At 35.9% G+C, this 16,532-nt stretch overlaps 1 protein-coding gene across 1 annotated transcript; it reads left to right on the top strand.

Moving 5' to 3' along the window:
* The first annotated feature begins 117 nt into the window (after positions 1 to 117).
* On the top strand, positions 118 to 16,243 carry LOC128994284 (GTP-binding protein REM 1-like). The gene is made up of 8 exons (XM_054418702.1): positions 118 to 135; positions 401 to 602; positions 3,744 to 3,927; positions 8,676 to 8,884; positions 9,690 to 9,781; positions 14,667 to 14,859; positions 15,614 to 15,885; positions 16,158 to 16,243. Exons 1-7 carry the CDS (start codon positions 118 to 120, stop codon positions 15,877 to 15,879), a joined length of 1,164 nt encoding a protein of 387 aa, XP_054274677.1. The 3' UTR covers positions 15,880 to 15,885; positions 16,158 to 16,243.
* The last annotated feature ends 289 nt before the right edge of the window (positions 16,244 to 16,532 follow it).

Raw genomic sequence — 16,532 nt, 5'->3', positions numbered from 1 at the left:
TAATACAATTAAACGTGGTGAAAATAACCGTTGATAGCTTTTAAGACAAAACTCGCCATTCAATAATCTTCAAATATCTAATTTCTTAAGCTTTCTTCCTTTTCTTTCTTTCTTAGAATGTGTAAGAGCGAGGAGGTGCAATACATTAAACGTGAAAACTAAATAACACTGTTTCAACAGGATGAAGATCATTTAATACAATTTACTAAGGACTCTTTTGAATTTCCAATATAATTTATGTGCTTAAAAACGTTAACTCTGTGTTCTAATCGCATTCTACCCTTGAAATGTCCATTTAGCCACACTCATTTGTAACGGAATAGTTTTCATCTTTCTTTAAAAAAAAACTGAAAAATTCCTAAGATAGATAAAAATAAAATAAATGAAATGATGTTAGCAGGAGTCCGCGGTTGATGGGGAGACAGTGGCCACTTCCCTCTCGAGGCCGAGTTCTCCGCGAGGCCTTGCCTACCTGGCCTCTCGCCGAGGAAGCAGAGAATCCAACATATCAAACGTATCCAACGAGGAGTTGGCACCTCTTAACTTCACCAACACAGCTCGTGGCAGACAACGTCGGACCTCCAACTTCCTCGAACTTCCAGGTTAGGACAATCTTTGACTTTAGGTTCTGAAGTAGACCCCCATTGTATGAGATTGTCATAGCTTGAATTTTGAAAATATGAAAAATGTGAAAATACAGTCATGGAGAATTCCTCTATGGAAACAGTACTGTTTCGCTTGATTTTAGATACTTTGGGATTTTGTGTACCAGTTTAAGCCCCTTAAATAATCTCGTAATCATGAAACTCGGGTTTAAAGGTAGAACACCGTATTTCGATAAAAGCACCATGTCGAACGCTCAATTAAAATATTGTATTACCTGAACAACGGAATGAAATGCTGTTCGCTTCAACTACCTAAGTCTCTAAAATGACAATACTCTTGACTCTATACAGTGGTAATATTACTATTGATAATTAAGTTAGCTCGGAACACTGATTGGTCTGTGACATATCAGGTCGGATATTAGGAGACCCTAGCAATGCTGGTAACTGCTTCAATCACCGAAACAGGAGGGCGGGGTAGAGTAGTTTCGAGTCGTAATAGAGTCGTTTTAAAAGTTATATGTATAGATAGAAAAGATAGGATTAAAAGTTCTGCTGCATATTGAATGAGTTGTTTTAATCGGTTAGCAAAAGTGGCTGTCAGAAGTGCAATTACTTATTCTGCTGTTGAGGTTTAATTCAATAATTATGCAATTCCGAGGCAAAATGGCATTGTTTGAACAAATATTATGATCAAATAATCATAATACCATTTTATTGGCTGTATGTAAATAAGAAACTTTCAATTCCAAAGTTTAACTTATCATCGTAAAAGCTGTTAACAACTAGAATAATCATGCAACTGTAAATGGAGCAATCCGTAGCCTGATACAGTAGTAGAAATCGTATTCTGATATCGATTTAGTTGCCACGACAAAAATACTGAACGTTTTATTAAGTATAGGATAACCCAAGTTTGGATAACCTAATTTGGGTAATGTGACTATTACCTATAACCTATTACCGTAGACATTATTTTATTACCTACTATTATAGAGGTGGTTGCACTTCTTTTTTCAACTTATCCCATACCTATTCCCCCTTAGTATCAACTTCATCTCTTTTAGAGACGGCTTTTGTCAGAACGCAAAATAACGTCGACTCCACCCAACCTATTCACTTTGGCAACAGACGGACCAAGATATTAAAGTCACCGAGAGGTACAAGCTACGTTTCATCACTGTTTTAATTACATTTACCTTCAGTCTCAGCGAGATAACAAAGCGCACTTAATTAATTCCATAATTTTGTCACGAAACTAAACAAACCAGTTAAATTGCCTCTGACCTGCGCGCTTTCAAAGTAATCGCCTCACGCCCCTGTTTAACTATCCCTATATATTTAATTATGCTATTTCAACGTTCGGTCAATGTTTAGTCAAGCATCTCAACGAAATTAGTTTAAAATAATAATGAAAAATGTGTTTCCGTTTAACAGGTTTAATCCTACATAACCACGTTGACGGTTAATTAATGAATGTAGTTTGATTTTTCCTCGACGCCTACATGCTTGTAACATCGTTTACAAAACTGACCTTCTTGCTTTCCAAGCCCACGCCTTTAATGTAACCACCTTAACCTAAATTACAATAAAAATAACATTTTTCAACGACTCAGATTTTTTTAGTTCTTCGTTTATGACGAACCAAACTGAGTGATGGTTTCAAGTTAGAGTTACATCAATTAACAGTCGAAATATAATGTATACAATGAAAAAAAACTATTAACAAAATACATTCCAATTATAATTTGGTAAAATATTTTAATCGAAATTGTTCAATTATTTGACAAGGAGGCGAAGTTAACATGGAATAATATACACCTGAAAACTCATTTTTTTCTATAGAGATTAAATAGCTATTTTAGCCCTACAACGCATGCTATGAGAGTAACCGTTTATACTTTAGTATGACGGAAATACATAACTCATAGATTTCCTTTATATAGTTTGCTAGGAATAAAAATTCGCCATATGCCTTGGCCATCCAACTTGTATACTTCGCGTTCAACCGCATGATAAGTTTGGTTATCCTTTGGTTTCAGGATGATTGACAGAAGTAATTTTTGTAGTTGTGAAAATAAATTTTAAGGATAACGTCCAATATTGCTGTGGTCAGTAAACCTATAATATAAGGGGCAAAGCTGACGTTACTATGACGTAGTAACCTGAACGCGTAAAAGTTTGTTGGCGGGCTGAATTTCATCCCCGTGGATTTAAGAGTTTAACGAAAATAGACAGCGTGTGATAAATGAGATTAGCAATGAAACCCGGAATTTTACCCCCTGTCCATATAACTAGCGTCTAGGCAACTGTAGATGTACGACCCGGATTTTTACCCCCGGATTTTTATCCCCAGATTTTACCCTCAGATTTTTACCCTCGGAATTTTACCCTCGGAATTTTACCCCCCTGAACAGATATAGAAATTAGTAAGAATAATTAATTTTCTTGTTTCAGTTTTGATTGAATAGTAACCATTATATTTTTAAGTAGCCAATTTTAATTAATTTGTAACCTCAACTAAGTAAACAAGTTTCGCTTTTTTAATTTTGAGTATGATAAATCGTTAAAGAAATGTTTGAAACAATAAATTATTATTCATATGGGCTGCTCAGTTTGTTTACATATACATTAACCAACAGTTGGTCCCAAAAACCGAATCCTGAAACTCGAATTTCAAAATTAGAACACAAAACAGGTTTTATTAGTTGAGGTTATAAATAAATTAAGATGGGCTACTTAATAATGTAATGTTTTGAAAGAAGAAAATTTTTGAATTATTCTCACTAATTTCTATATCTGGCCAGGGGGTAAAATTCCGGGAATAAAAATATGGACCGTACATTTTAAGCTGACCTCATGAAGGGGGTAAAACCGGGGATAAAATTCCGGCCCGTACACTCTAGGTTTTATAATTTGATGAGTTCTGATTAAATTCATAAGCGTGAAAATATTCAACCTTTAATTTATTGAACTGATGTTGTGCAACTCAAAAAATCGTGGCTGAAATTTTACCCCCTAGGTTGTGACGTCAGTTTTACTCAGGGGTAAAATTCCAGGGGGATAAAATTCCGTCACCCCTAATGTAATGATTTACTTTTCTGCACCTGTGGTAATATTTACTCTGGTCTTGTCCAGTCCCTGACCACATAAGGCCGAGAGTCTGCAGTCTACCGGAGAAGCCGTACAACCCTCGGTCGGGTGATGAGCTCTACCGCCTACGGACCTTCAGTATCACCAACAAGGGGGTGGTCAACTACGGGGACAGCATCATCAATAGACGGTCCAGGTCTAACACTAGCGTCAACTCCACCGCCAGCAGGTAGGCCTACCGTCACTTACCATTACTTAACTCATGGCTACCTACTCATCATATACCTCCGGACCTTCAGTATCACCAACAAGGGGGTGGTCAACTACGGGGACAGCATCATCAATAGACGGTCCAGGTCTAACACTAGCGTCAACTCCACCGCCAGCAGGTAGGCCTACCGTCACTTACCATTACTTAGATCATGGCTACCTACTTATCATATACCTCCGGACCTTCAGTATCACCAACAAGGGGGTGGTCAACTACGGGGACAGCATCATCAATAGACGGTCCAGGTCTAACACTAGCGTCAACTCCACCGCCAGCAGGTAGGCCTACCGTCACTTACCATTACTTAGATCATGGCTACCTACTTATCATATATCAATTATCAATTATCAATTATCAATTATCAATTATTTAAGATGGGGACGCCACTATGTGCGTATTTTAACCCAAATATGAGTGAAGGATGAGTGTAGGATGAGTGGCGCGATCTTGTAGTCTTGTTAGTGACTAAGGCCGACATGTTCCTTAGACACAGCTGTTAATTAATAGCCCATACAGCTAATGGCAACTAAGGGACCTACAGTTTATAGTGGAATCCGAACCACATTTTTCCTTGTAATTTACGAATTGGTCTAATTATCAGGATAGTACTGCGGATAGTCGTAGTACTCACTAGTGCGGACGTTAATCCACACCAGTGAGCATCGCATCCACAGTGCATCCCTATAAATATCCACAATTCGTGACCTCCTAGTAGCTGGATTACAGGACGACGCCACCCGTCCCAGTCCTCATACCTCCGGACCTTCAGTATCACCAACAAGGGGGTGGTCAACTACGGGGACAGCATCATCAATAGACGGTCCAGGTCTAACACTAGCGTCAACTCCACCGCCAGCAGGTAGGCCTACCGTCACTTACCATTACTTAACTCATGGCTACCTACTTATCATATACCTCCGGACCTTCAGTATCACCAACAAGGGGGTGGTCAACTACGGGGACAGCATCATCAATAGACGGTCCAGGTCTAACACTAGCGTCAACTCCACCGCCAGCAGGTAGGCCTACCGTCACTTACCATTACTTAACTCATGGCTACCTACTTATCATATACCTCCGGACCTTCAGTATCACCAACAAGGGGGTGGTCAACTACGGGGACAGCATCATCAATAGACGGTCCAGGTCTAACACTAGCGTCAACTCCACCGCCAGCAGGTAGGCCTACCATCACTTACCATTACTTAACTCATGGCTACCTACTTATCATATATTCATCAACGAACAGCTGTTCTGCAACTATTTGTGTTCGTTGTACATCTGACTTAAACGATCGAATTTTAACATATGTATGATTCAACTATGAACTACAATCGCTAACTACTCCGAATACATTCGAAAAATAACTAAGAGCTCCGTATGTCCTCTCTTTGCTGATTCTTTTTACCTTGGGGTAAAAATAAACTACTACAACGCCTTACAACAAAAAAGTCCTTAAATAACCGATTTCATAGCAGTATTACAAAAATTGGTACAATAATATGAATTCTGAACACAATAATGATTTTTATACGCACAGCTTTGTGATTTCTTATGCAAAACACTGCTTGAACCTGAACGCTTGAACGCTGTGTGCATGTCCCAATTAACATACAAAGGGAGGTTTAACGACACTTTCCCTACAAACTGTCCTGGGGTCACGTGAGGTCGCGTGATTATTTTATCACTCTTATCTAAGACATTCTGACTTCTCATCCTCAGGTCAGTCCTCTAGATGCGTCCAAATATATCTAAATATATAACTTTAAGATTTGATAAAATTTAAGACATAGTATTTTATTTTCATTTTTAATAAAAAGGTTTATGCCTACTATTTAATTATCAAATAATAAAATTTTACTGATTGTTTGCTATTTGACTACTTTTGTTTTATTAAGTTGCTAATTTTTATTGTGATCATCTTAGCTATACAGGGTGTCTCGTAACTCTCTGGACATATGTATATAGCGTTATTCCTTAGGTCAAGACAAGCACATTTCACCTTAGGAACATGGTTCTGTGGTGCCTAGTTTTCCGTCTGTCTGTATTTATGTGTTTTTTTACAAGAAAACTAATAACTCTTAAACGGGTTGAGTTACAGCGTTGATATTTTGCAAAAGTTTTAATCTTATTAAGACCTATTGTCGTTAGAAATTATACTAAAAAATCATTAACCGTTTCAAAATGGTGAACATTTAAAATATTTGATGCCAAATTTCACGAAAACCATTAACTTTACAAAAAGTTTTTAAAATACAAAAAAGGTAGTAAATTTTATTTAGTTTTCAATGATACCTCACTTGTTAAGAATGGATAAATAATAACAGAGATACGAGTTATTTTCGTATTGTATGACCACTTTCCTCCATTTAAACAATGCTAATACTCTTTTTACATTGTTTAAATGGAGAAAAGTGGTCATACATTACACAAATAACACGTTTATCCATTCTAAACAAATAAGGTATCATTGAAAACTAAATAAAATTTACTTACTTTTTTGTGTCCTGAAAATATTTTGTAAAGTTAACAGTTTTCGTGAAATTTGGCAACAAATATTTTAAATGTCCACCATTTTGAAACGGTTAATGATTTTTTAGTATAATTTCTAACCATAATGGGTCTAAATAAGATTAACAGTTTTGCAAAATATCAACGCTGTAATTCAAACCGTTTAGGAGTTACAGACAGACGGAAAACTAGGCACCACAGACCCATGTGGTGAAATGTGCTTGTCTTGACCTAAAGAATAACGCTATATACATATGTCCAGAGAGTTACGGGACACCCTGTATAATATTCAAGGACTTGGTAATGTTGCATATTTGGTCGGTTTCAACTGTAATTAGTAAGGTAAAGTATTTTACGCCACACTTCACTGTTTTAAACTGATATATTTGTTAAATAACGTGTTTCTGAGATACCGAAAAGAAATACAAAAGTAGATTAGTATTCAAAATTATAAACAATGCTAATCGATGGTGTGGAAATACAAAATTCAAACTCATAAAGTATCTATACAAATCTCAATACAAAACTAATTAATTTATGGACACTCTTACAAATTTAAAGCGTATAAATCAAGCTGTTACTGCGTTTTCTTTCATCCATTCACACTGTACAGTGTACAGCAGCTCTCTTTCAACCAAGTTAATTTCGCCTAAAGGTTACAGCTGCAGATCCTCCAATCAAGGGCAATAAATAACGCCAGTGAAGGAAAGACCAATTCCTCCCCCTCCTCTCACGCTATCCTTGCTAATTAATCTTTCAATTTCACCAACACCTTGGCAAGACAGCTTCCCCACTGTGTACTTAAGGGCCTTTTCAGTTTTAAATAATTCAAACAAATGCCATTACCAGAAAATTTATCGTTTTATGATAATACGCATTCTATTTAAATGTTTGTCTGATTATTCTTTTCTTATTCGTTACTACTGTGGATTGTTAATTAGGAATATTGGTATTGCATTAAAACTCTATTTTTCTTTACTGTTTGTGCTTAGAGAAGCAAAATAAATTTTTCCTACAGTTACCTAACAATGTTCATGTTCTCTCACTGATTTGAGAAAGTAAAGTGGCCAATTCGCTCATCAGTGAGACAATGTTAACATTGTATCACTCTAATTACTTTGTCTCACTCCAGATTTGCAACGTGAAGGCACGAGCGCGTAACATGCAGGCAACGTAGTATGCGCGTGAAATACGTTGGCAGCACTGGCTGTAAATCAGCTGGTCAGCTGTTGTATTGTTGTATTTGTCACTTCACATTAAATGTTATATTAAAAGTTCACTTCTGTGTAAAAATAGGTTATGTTTCTTCACCAATTTATATGTTTTATGGTAACTGTAGGAAAAGTATAATGTGCAACTCGAGTTCAAAGTACAATTGCCTCACTCGAGAAACCATTCCTCACTCGCCTACGGCTCTTGAGTAAGGATTTCTCTCGAGTGAGTCAATTGCTCACTTTTCTCACTAGTTGCACACATAACTAATGTACCGTATAATGAATAATTTGCAAATATGTGCCGGGGAAACTAATGGCATTAACTATGGGCATAACCTAAGCTGTATCACAGGTCAATGGCTGTATGTTTCCGTGGCCCTTCGTAAATATAGCTGATATATGTACGTAGTTTTCTTTTGTGTATTAACATTTTAAAGCTAAAAGCTGACATATAAGTAGTACAATTTATGTATTAACATTCGAGTTGTAACAACCTAAACGTTTTTTCCATTACACTGTCTCAAAAACAGCTGTCTTACGGATCGTTTTGAGGCCCTAAAGATAGCTATTTGCGCCGTAAAATTTTACGGACCCGAATCATATGGTTTTGTCAAAGCTTATCTCAAAAACAAATCAGCTGTTTTATTTTTATTTTGTATTTTCTGCTATAATATATGACAATCTAATGAAAAATATTGTTCGTAGCTCGTCCTAAAATGCTTTTTTGTGATTGTGTGTATATGCTGCGTCTGGTAACGTGATAATACATTATTAAATTGTGGATTTTTAGACAGGCTAAATTTGCATGATATTATGTACAGTACATTGATAATTTATTAAAAAAAGGATTAATTGAAAATAAACACTTATTGTTTTAACTGTTGTATTATAACCTGCACATTTTACCAAATTAAATCTCTTAATTCCAGGATGAGCGTACATCTTACACCTGCAGCAGGCTGATGAGCTATTATGTTGTAGGCACAGCAACCACAGTGGTATCAGCAACAACAGTCCCTGGGAAGGTAGTTGTTGTGGTAGCAGCTACAACAACGTGAGCACAGAGACAAGTGGAGAAGAGGTTGCCAAGTACAGGGTCGTGTTGTTGGGGGACTCCGGTGTGGGGAAGACTGCCCTTGTCTCTCAGTTCATGACCTCAGAATACATGAACACTTATGACGCCTCTTTAGGTACCTAGGAGATTCTAAATATGTATAAATTACAGTGTAAGTTAGGCGAACCAGACCTCACTTGACCAAACCAAAAATGAAGAAATTGGGAGGCAACTGAAAAGAATAACCGTTAACCTCATTTTTTGTATGAGATGGCCACAATTTTTCGTGGTAAATTTACACCAATAAGCTTTATTTTCATACTCACTCCTTGGGAGTATTTAAACTCAAATTTGAATAAGAGATGAGTGTAGGAAGGTAGTGAAATAACTTGTTCAGCTTGTTACTACCAAGATAACTTGTTTAAGTTCACTTCATTAAATTAGCGACACACTTTGTATATATATATATATTATCTATTATTACGAAAATGAACGCAGTAAATAATAAGAGTGTGATATCTGTTTTTACTGACTGAGACAAGCTAGAACTTTAGACAACCATTTCAATAATCAAGAACAGCTGGGCTGTGTTTGAAAACATCAAAAAGATATTTTTTCTCAGGATTGAACCAGAGACTTTTTGATATCCTACTACTTATTGGCCAACTCCTAAACCACTCGACTGCTAGATATCCTGCTACTTCTTGGCCAACTCCTAAACCATTCCTGCTAGATATCCTACAACTTCTTGGCCAACTCCTAAACCACTCCTGCTAGATATTCTACAAGTTGTGAGACGGGGACGGACCAAGACCATTGGGAGGTCACTAACCTTGCTCTTGGGTTGTTTTATAGAATAAATGTTCGACAACCTAACCCAGACCCAACTTTATATAGGCTAAAATATAATACAGTTTAAATGTTTTATTAATTATTTTCAGACGACGAGTTTGGGGAGAAAACAGTATCCGTTTTGCTGGATGGGGAAGAATCTGAAATGGTCTTCATTGATCATCCAAGTGTCGAAATGTCGGTAAGTTCATCCAACAAAATATCTATTCATATTTTTCTTTCTTAAGCTTCGATAGAAACTACTATGATTTATTAACAGAAAGGGATATATTTATTTATTGACTACCCTAAATCGAAAATTTTCTTAAAGAAGGAAATGAACTAACACTATTCAACTGAACAAAACATTTTTTTCTTTTTTGTTTAGTTTAGAGAATAATTTATTAATATCATATGTAATACAAATAAAAGGTATCAGCAAACTGACACATACTTTTCTCCAATAAGCTTGACATTAAAATTGAACATCCTACTACTTTTCTGAGAAAATCATTATTATGGGTAAACAGAGGGGGAGTTAGAGGGAGGGTCTATGGAGTTTTATGGGGAAAATTGCAAAAATTGCAACTATACTTTTGAATCCTCAAAAAATGTGCAGTGATAATTGTGATTACAACTGAGTTCAATGTAACTTAAGCCTATGGGTTTGAGTTTATTTTTTACTTACTAGAGTTAAATATTTATGTGTAGTTTATGGCTATAAGATAGGTTAAAAGTCATACATACTCTTAGCGTTGTAAAATTATGGCCCAGATACCTCAACTTACCTTGCGTATTTTTTGTGATGCTTTATATTTAGATGTTTGATTTTGAAGTCACGAAGTGATGCTAGCTGCTAGTGGGCTATTATTACTAAATTTAATATATTTCTATCTACTTTTATATAACCTTAGTAAAATTTGTATAAAGTGGTTCAACTCCTAAAATCCCACATAGCCGGATAGTCCAATGTTTGCACCTGACCCAGTTATAATCAGCCACTCGGAGAGAAGACGAGAGCAACTCCGTGAGGCTGTAAGCCGCAATGACTGGGATAAGCCGGCTTATATTTATCACCAAAAGTGTGCGAAGCTGTGAAATGGCAGTGGTAAATTCCCACCATTGTCTCAGACTGAACCTTTAGCTCCGCAGTAAACTTGCTCCTTGGCATTTACCTCAAGGGTCGTTTGTTCGATGGGATAACTATTAAGGTATTACCCCAGGTAGAGAAAACATTGTAAAAATGTAGTGCCCATATTTATTTACACTTTTAAAATCTTAAGATAATCCATCCATATACGAGGGTTGTTTTTTTTTTTTTGAACCTCCGATAGGCTATGAACAAAAGACAAGTTCATATAAAACATTAAATTATTTACCAAAATTTTGGTCCATTTATGGTTACTTTTTGACATAATCACCAAAGAGATTGAGACATTTGCTATATCTGTGCACCAGCTTTTTAATACCCTCTTCAAGAAAAGTGGCCGTCAGTACATTCAAAAAACAAAAAAATTAAAAAAAACAAAAAATGTCAAAAAAATACAAAAATCAAGAAAAAATAAAAAAGGGCTTTAAAATGTCTAGAAATTCAGTAAACAAAGCAATAATGGTGAATCTGTGGTTTATTTAACCATCCTGTCAAACTGTTGAACCAAGTCATCTGAAACGACAGTAATGAGCTGGTTCAACAAGTTGGCAGAGTGGTTAAATAAACCACAGATTCACCATTATTGATTTGTTTACTGAATTTCTAGACATTTTAAAGTCCTTTTTTATTTTTTTCTTGATTTTTTAATTTTTTTGACATTTTTTTGTTTTTTGAATTTTTTTGTTTTTTGGAATGTATTAGCGGCCACTTTTCTTGAAGAGGGTATTAAAAAGCTGGTGCACAGATATAGCAAATGTCTCAATCTCTTTGGTGATTATGTCAAAAAGTAACCATAAATGGACCAAACTTTTGGTAATAAATTTAATGTTTTATATGAACTTGTCTTTTGTTCATAGCCTATCGGAGGTTGAAAAAAAAAACAACCCTCGTATTTCTATTTACTTTCAAAATAAGTTTTTTAAAAGTTAATTCATAATTTATCACAGCATGAATTTTAATTGCCTGTGAAAAATGTTATTATTCCATGTTCTGAGAAAATGAGTAAAGCAATCAAAAGCTAAAGCTAGTGACAAATATAGTCATGACACGCTTGAAATATTCAATGAGTATACCTGTTGCTTGAATTAAAGCATTATGTGCCTTTGGCGTAGATATTTAATTCAAAATATGGAGAAAAGCCAATCTGAAAAAATCTTATTCCAAAAAAATGTGAGAGAACCTTTCAGAAAACATTTGCTTCCATTTTACAAGAGGGTTCTTCTTATTAACTTATTTTTTTTTAAGTTGAAAAGATGGCTCAACATTTAGTTCAGTATAAAATTTTATGTAGCTGGATGAATTTAAAAATCTAGAGTAAAATAATACTGATCAATATAAACAATTGTCAACAGATACCTTTTCATTTAACTTAATGTTCTCGAAATGAAGAATTCAAGAGCAGGCTAAATTTTAGAAAACAAACCGACTAGATTTTAGAATCTATTTACGCAACTATTAATAACCTGTTTTGGTCCATTCTTAGTGAATACTGACCACTCATAGTGTATGGATACTAATACATACTTTCCTATAAACTGGATGATTGACCAGCCACAGTTGGCAATGATGGAATGAAGGTAGCCAAAAGCAGTGGTTATTGACTCGCAATGAATGAGTGAAGCCTGGTACATGAATGGGTTGCTAGGAAACCACCTCAACAAGCTCAGGGTTGGTCTATCTGTAAAGCAACTCATCTCTTGCAACAGCAACTGTGCAGAATCGTTGTCACAGACAACATTTTGAAGTGTCTTCAATTGAAAAACATTTATCTATTTCATTTAGTTTCAATGTAAATTTTGTATCTGGCACATGAGAAATATTCGGAGATCGAACTATCATGTTTACATTAATAAAACAAAAGTATTCATATTTTTATTTGGTTGGAAAAACGGTCCAAAATGTTTCCGATAGGATAAGTAGTATATTTTTGAAAAATCCAAAGTGCAAAATATTAAATTTTGTATAGTAAATAGATTACCAAAGAAAACTTGATACTGGTAAACTACAAAACAACTGATTTTAGTTTAAAAAATAGATCTGCTAATCTGGTCTAATAGATAGACGATAGTGACATAAAAATGTTCAATACTTTGCTGTAGTTTTATAGAGATTATAGATTATATTTAGAGCTAGTGTAATAAATTTAAAAAAAACAAACATGGTGATACAATGGTGAAATTAATAATTTGAGTCTCTTGTCATCCAAGCATCTAACGTATTCATTCAAGTATCATTCATCAAGAAACTTTTGCAGCTTCCTTGTTTCAAATTATCTCACAACTTTACTGTTGTTAAGCTCCTAACAAGAACTCGATACGCTTGTTTTAGCCATTTGTGTTTCATCTGTTTAATTAACTGTGTAACTCAGTCGTAATCAAGTGTAACTTTTTAAGCGTTAAAAATTATAAAAGGTGATATTCTGGAATCATAGATTTACGTTAGACCAAATGGTAAATTTATTTAAATTATACTTGGGTACAATATGTAGAGGGTGGGCGAAAAGCCCCTATACCCACTGCTGCAAAATTTCACCAGCCCCACACTGTAGTATAGGGAGTCTGGAGAGCGACAAGATGGTGGATACAAAGTGTGTTCACTATTGAGGAGCATCTGGTGGCTTGTGTTGGGGATCATGAACTTCCAAGAAGTAGAAAAACTATGGATGAACTGATGGAAAGCATTGTTGTGCATTTTGTAAAACCGTCACCATAAATAAAAAACTTTGTTGATAAGTCATAGGTCATGATGCCGGCAAACAAAGCTTTTGGAACGGGAAGTGTTCTTATGCTCCTTGTAGTGAGAGGCCAAGCACTCGTGTTGATGTTGAGGAGTCAATTCAGCGATCGCCAATGAAATCAAAACGTGTTAACGTTCAGCAGAGTTAGACGTTCCACTGTCGACTATGAGAGTTTGTATTCTAAAAGATTTGTTGGAAAGGATGAATCAACGGTAATGACGCCGATCAAACTGTGCCTTGACAATGGTGGGATGCACACAGATGTTTTGGATCCCTAATAATGTTAACATTGTAAAATGAAAAAAAAGTTGAAATATTAATGTACTAGGGTACTGTACTTAACACTTGATTTATTTATTTACTCCCCCAGTGATAGGGAGTTTTCACCCACCCTGTACATCTCACAAGCGGCAATGATTGTCGTGCCTTAGTGCAATTTTTTAAGAGGTAAACAGTTTTGACTAACACTGGTTTGCTTATTGTCATACTACAAATAAATTCCTTTTCATTCCATGAGATATCAAGCCAAGGATTAAGAGAAACAGTTTTCAGTTTTAACTGAATTAATTGTGAAAATCACAACATATACAAGAACAACAAAAAATAAATATAAATAAACTAGAGGACCCATGCTGCTCAGAACCGTTGAAATAAACATCATATAATGATAAAACACTTTATGATTTCGATGAATTGTAGGTTAGTTGATTGATTTAGTTTTAAGCCTAGTGACACCATTCAATGTATGTGACTGTATGCCATATGAATAAAGATATTTTTTTCATTCGTTTAATTTCATTTCAAGGTATGGAATTTGATCCCTAGTGGGCAAAATATTACCGCACAGTAGTAACATACCAATGGGTAAAGAGTGAATTTTAAAGAGAATATTTTGAAGGTAGCCTAATAGGGACATCATAGAACAGGAGGGAGAAAATGTGCATATCAAATCCATTAAATTAGTTTGTAGGTTTAGATTATTTACAGTATTTCCAATACGTATACCAATATTAACGAGCTTAAAATTCAAAATTAAATTTTTATTGAAAAAATAACTAGTATATAATTTGATTTTGTTTCAACACAAAAATTACCAGACCACAGCAATAACTATTAGAATCCGGATTCCTGAGATTCATTTTTCAACCAAAAATAGTTGTACAGAGCCAGCAATATTTATAATAAAGATTCTTTCAACAGGTGGAGAACTCTCTGTCAACGTATGAGCCACACGCTTGCGTTGTTGTCTACTCCATCGTGAACCGAGCCTCCTTCAAAGTTTCCGAGGATATCCTCAACTACTTGTGGAGGGAAAGTTATACCAAAGACAAGAGTGTCATCGTAGTGGGCAACAAAGCTGACCTGGCGAGGTCAAGGGTCATAACTGCCAACGGTAAGTGGAGGGCGTAAACAATGTGTTGATGCAATTACTTAAGATGAAATCTTTATAAAATCCAATGTATGTTTGTTTGTCGTTTGTTTGTCCTTTGCTTTACCAAACCGGCCATCTGATCGTGATTAAACTTTGGAAGTGGTTCTATACACTCCCGGAAAGGTTTCTGTCCCATTCTCGCTCTAGAACTCGCTCTTGTAGCTCTGCCCCAGTGGCTCTGGAATTTCCCGTGTTTACCTTATGTGAATTCATATTAAAATACCTCCCCCCCAGCAAACCAGCAGACTAAGTGAATTTCCATTTACCCGGCTTGATTTGATTTCTACCAAAATATTTCCTGAAAATTGTCAGATTTATTTCCTATATTTAACAAACATTAATTTTAGTAATTTCTTAGGTTTGCTGCTACGGGGAAGATATTGAGGAGTGTTCTCACTATCTTGTACTACATCGCTCATGCTGTAGGAAGACCCTGTGCGCTGTACAAAAATGCTATGTGGCCATCGCCGTTTGGGCTCTTCCTTGCTCGGTATGAGTACATTTCCGCCCCACCATACCAGAGCTAAAAGTGCACGGATGTTCCATAAGCTTGTGTCCTCCGTATCTTACTTCTCTGTGACACAAAATTGAACACCAGGAACCGTCAATATGCAGCAACTGTTTTACAATGGTAGTCATATTTCGGTATAAAGTTAACATTAAATATACCAAGGTCATAATTGATTCCATACATGATATTCATCTTTTTATACAGAGGGCAAAGCTCTAGCGGCATCACGAGACTGCAAATTCATAGAGACCTCGAGTGGTATCCAGCACAATGTGGACGAGCTGCTGGTCGGTGTCCTGAAGCAGATCCGACTGAGGGAGACTAGGGAAAAGAAGCGCGCGAAACGTGGCGTCAAGCAACTCCATGGCTCTAAGACGTCACTGTCGCTCAATATTGCTCGCGAGATCCTCCACAAGATGTGTCTCACTGACAACAAGTCCAAGTCCTGTGAGAACCTACATGTTTTGTGAGCAGAGGTCAGTTGGGTTATCTTTAGGTTATCTTTATATTGACTGAACATATTCATCTTTTATCTGCTCTACAAATAGACAGACGTTTGAAGAAGACATAGAATCTAAAGTATTGAAAATTATGTTACAGTATAGTCTCAACTTTTTGAGATATTCTAAATCTGACCTTTCCTGGAAGACAATCTAGTACCGTAAAGCCATCACTTAAGATTTCAAGTGTTTTAACCAAGTAGCTTTTATGTCCTATTTTATTCTAGTAATTCAATTCTCTTCTGTAGGACAGTCCGAGAAAGCCTCGTAGAGTTTATCGCATCGACCGTCAGCGTCAGACAGTCGCTCGGACCAACAACTACATTCTAAAACCACTCAACTCTTCCTTCCAATGCTTCTACTTCTTCTGTGAGGCAAGTGGTGCAGTGGCTGAGACTCAAGTTTAGGTTCTTTGAAAGATAAACACAAAGTTCTAGAGCAATCAGTGCCAATCAGCTCAAAGTAAGAACAACTCTGATCGGAGTAAGCAGAGGATAGGGTATGTTGGAATCATAAGTGTGTGTGACTATTTAGTATGAAACTGATGCTGTTGTTGAAGAACTATAATTGAAATTCTCTCAGAGAACATCATATTGTGCTCCTATAGCACAAAGTTTGTATAT

Source organism: Macrosteles quadrilineatus, unplaced genomic scaffold (genome assembly GCF_028750875.1).
Source record: "Macrosteles quadrilineatus isolate MER2022 unplaced genomic scaffold, UCM_ALF_1.0 Scaffold_5__1_contigs__length_97177068, whole genome shotgun sequence".
NCBI classification, from domain to species: domain Eukaryota; kingdom Metazoa; phylum Arthropoda; class Insecta; order Hemiptera; family Cicadellidae; genus Macrosteles; species Macrosteles quadrilineatus.
Note: the sequence above shows the minus strand (reverse complement) of the source record. Positions and strands in the feature narration are given on the sequence as shown.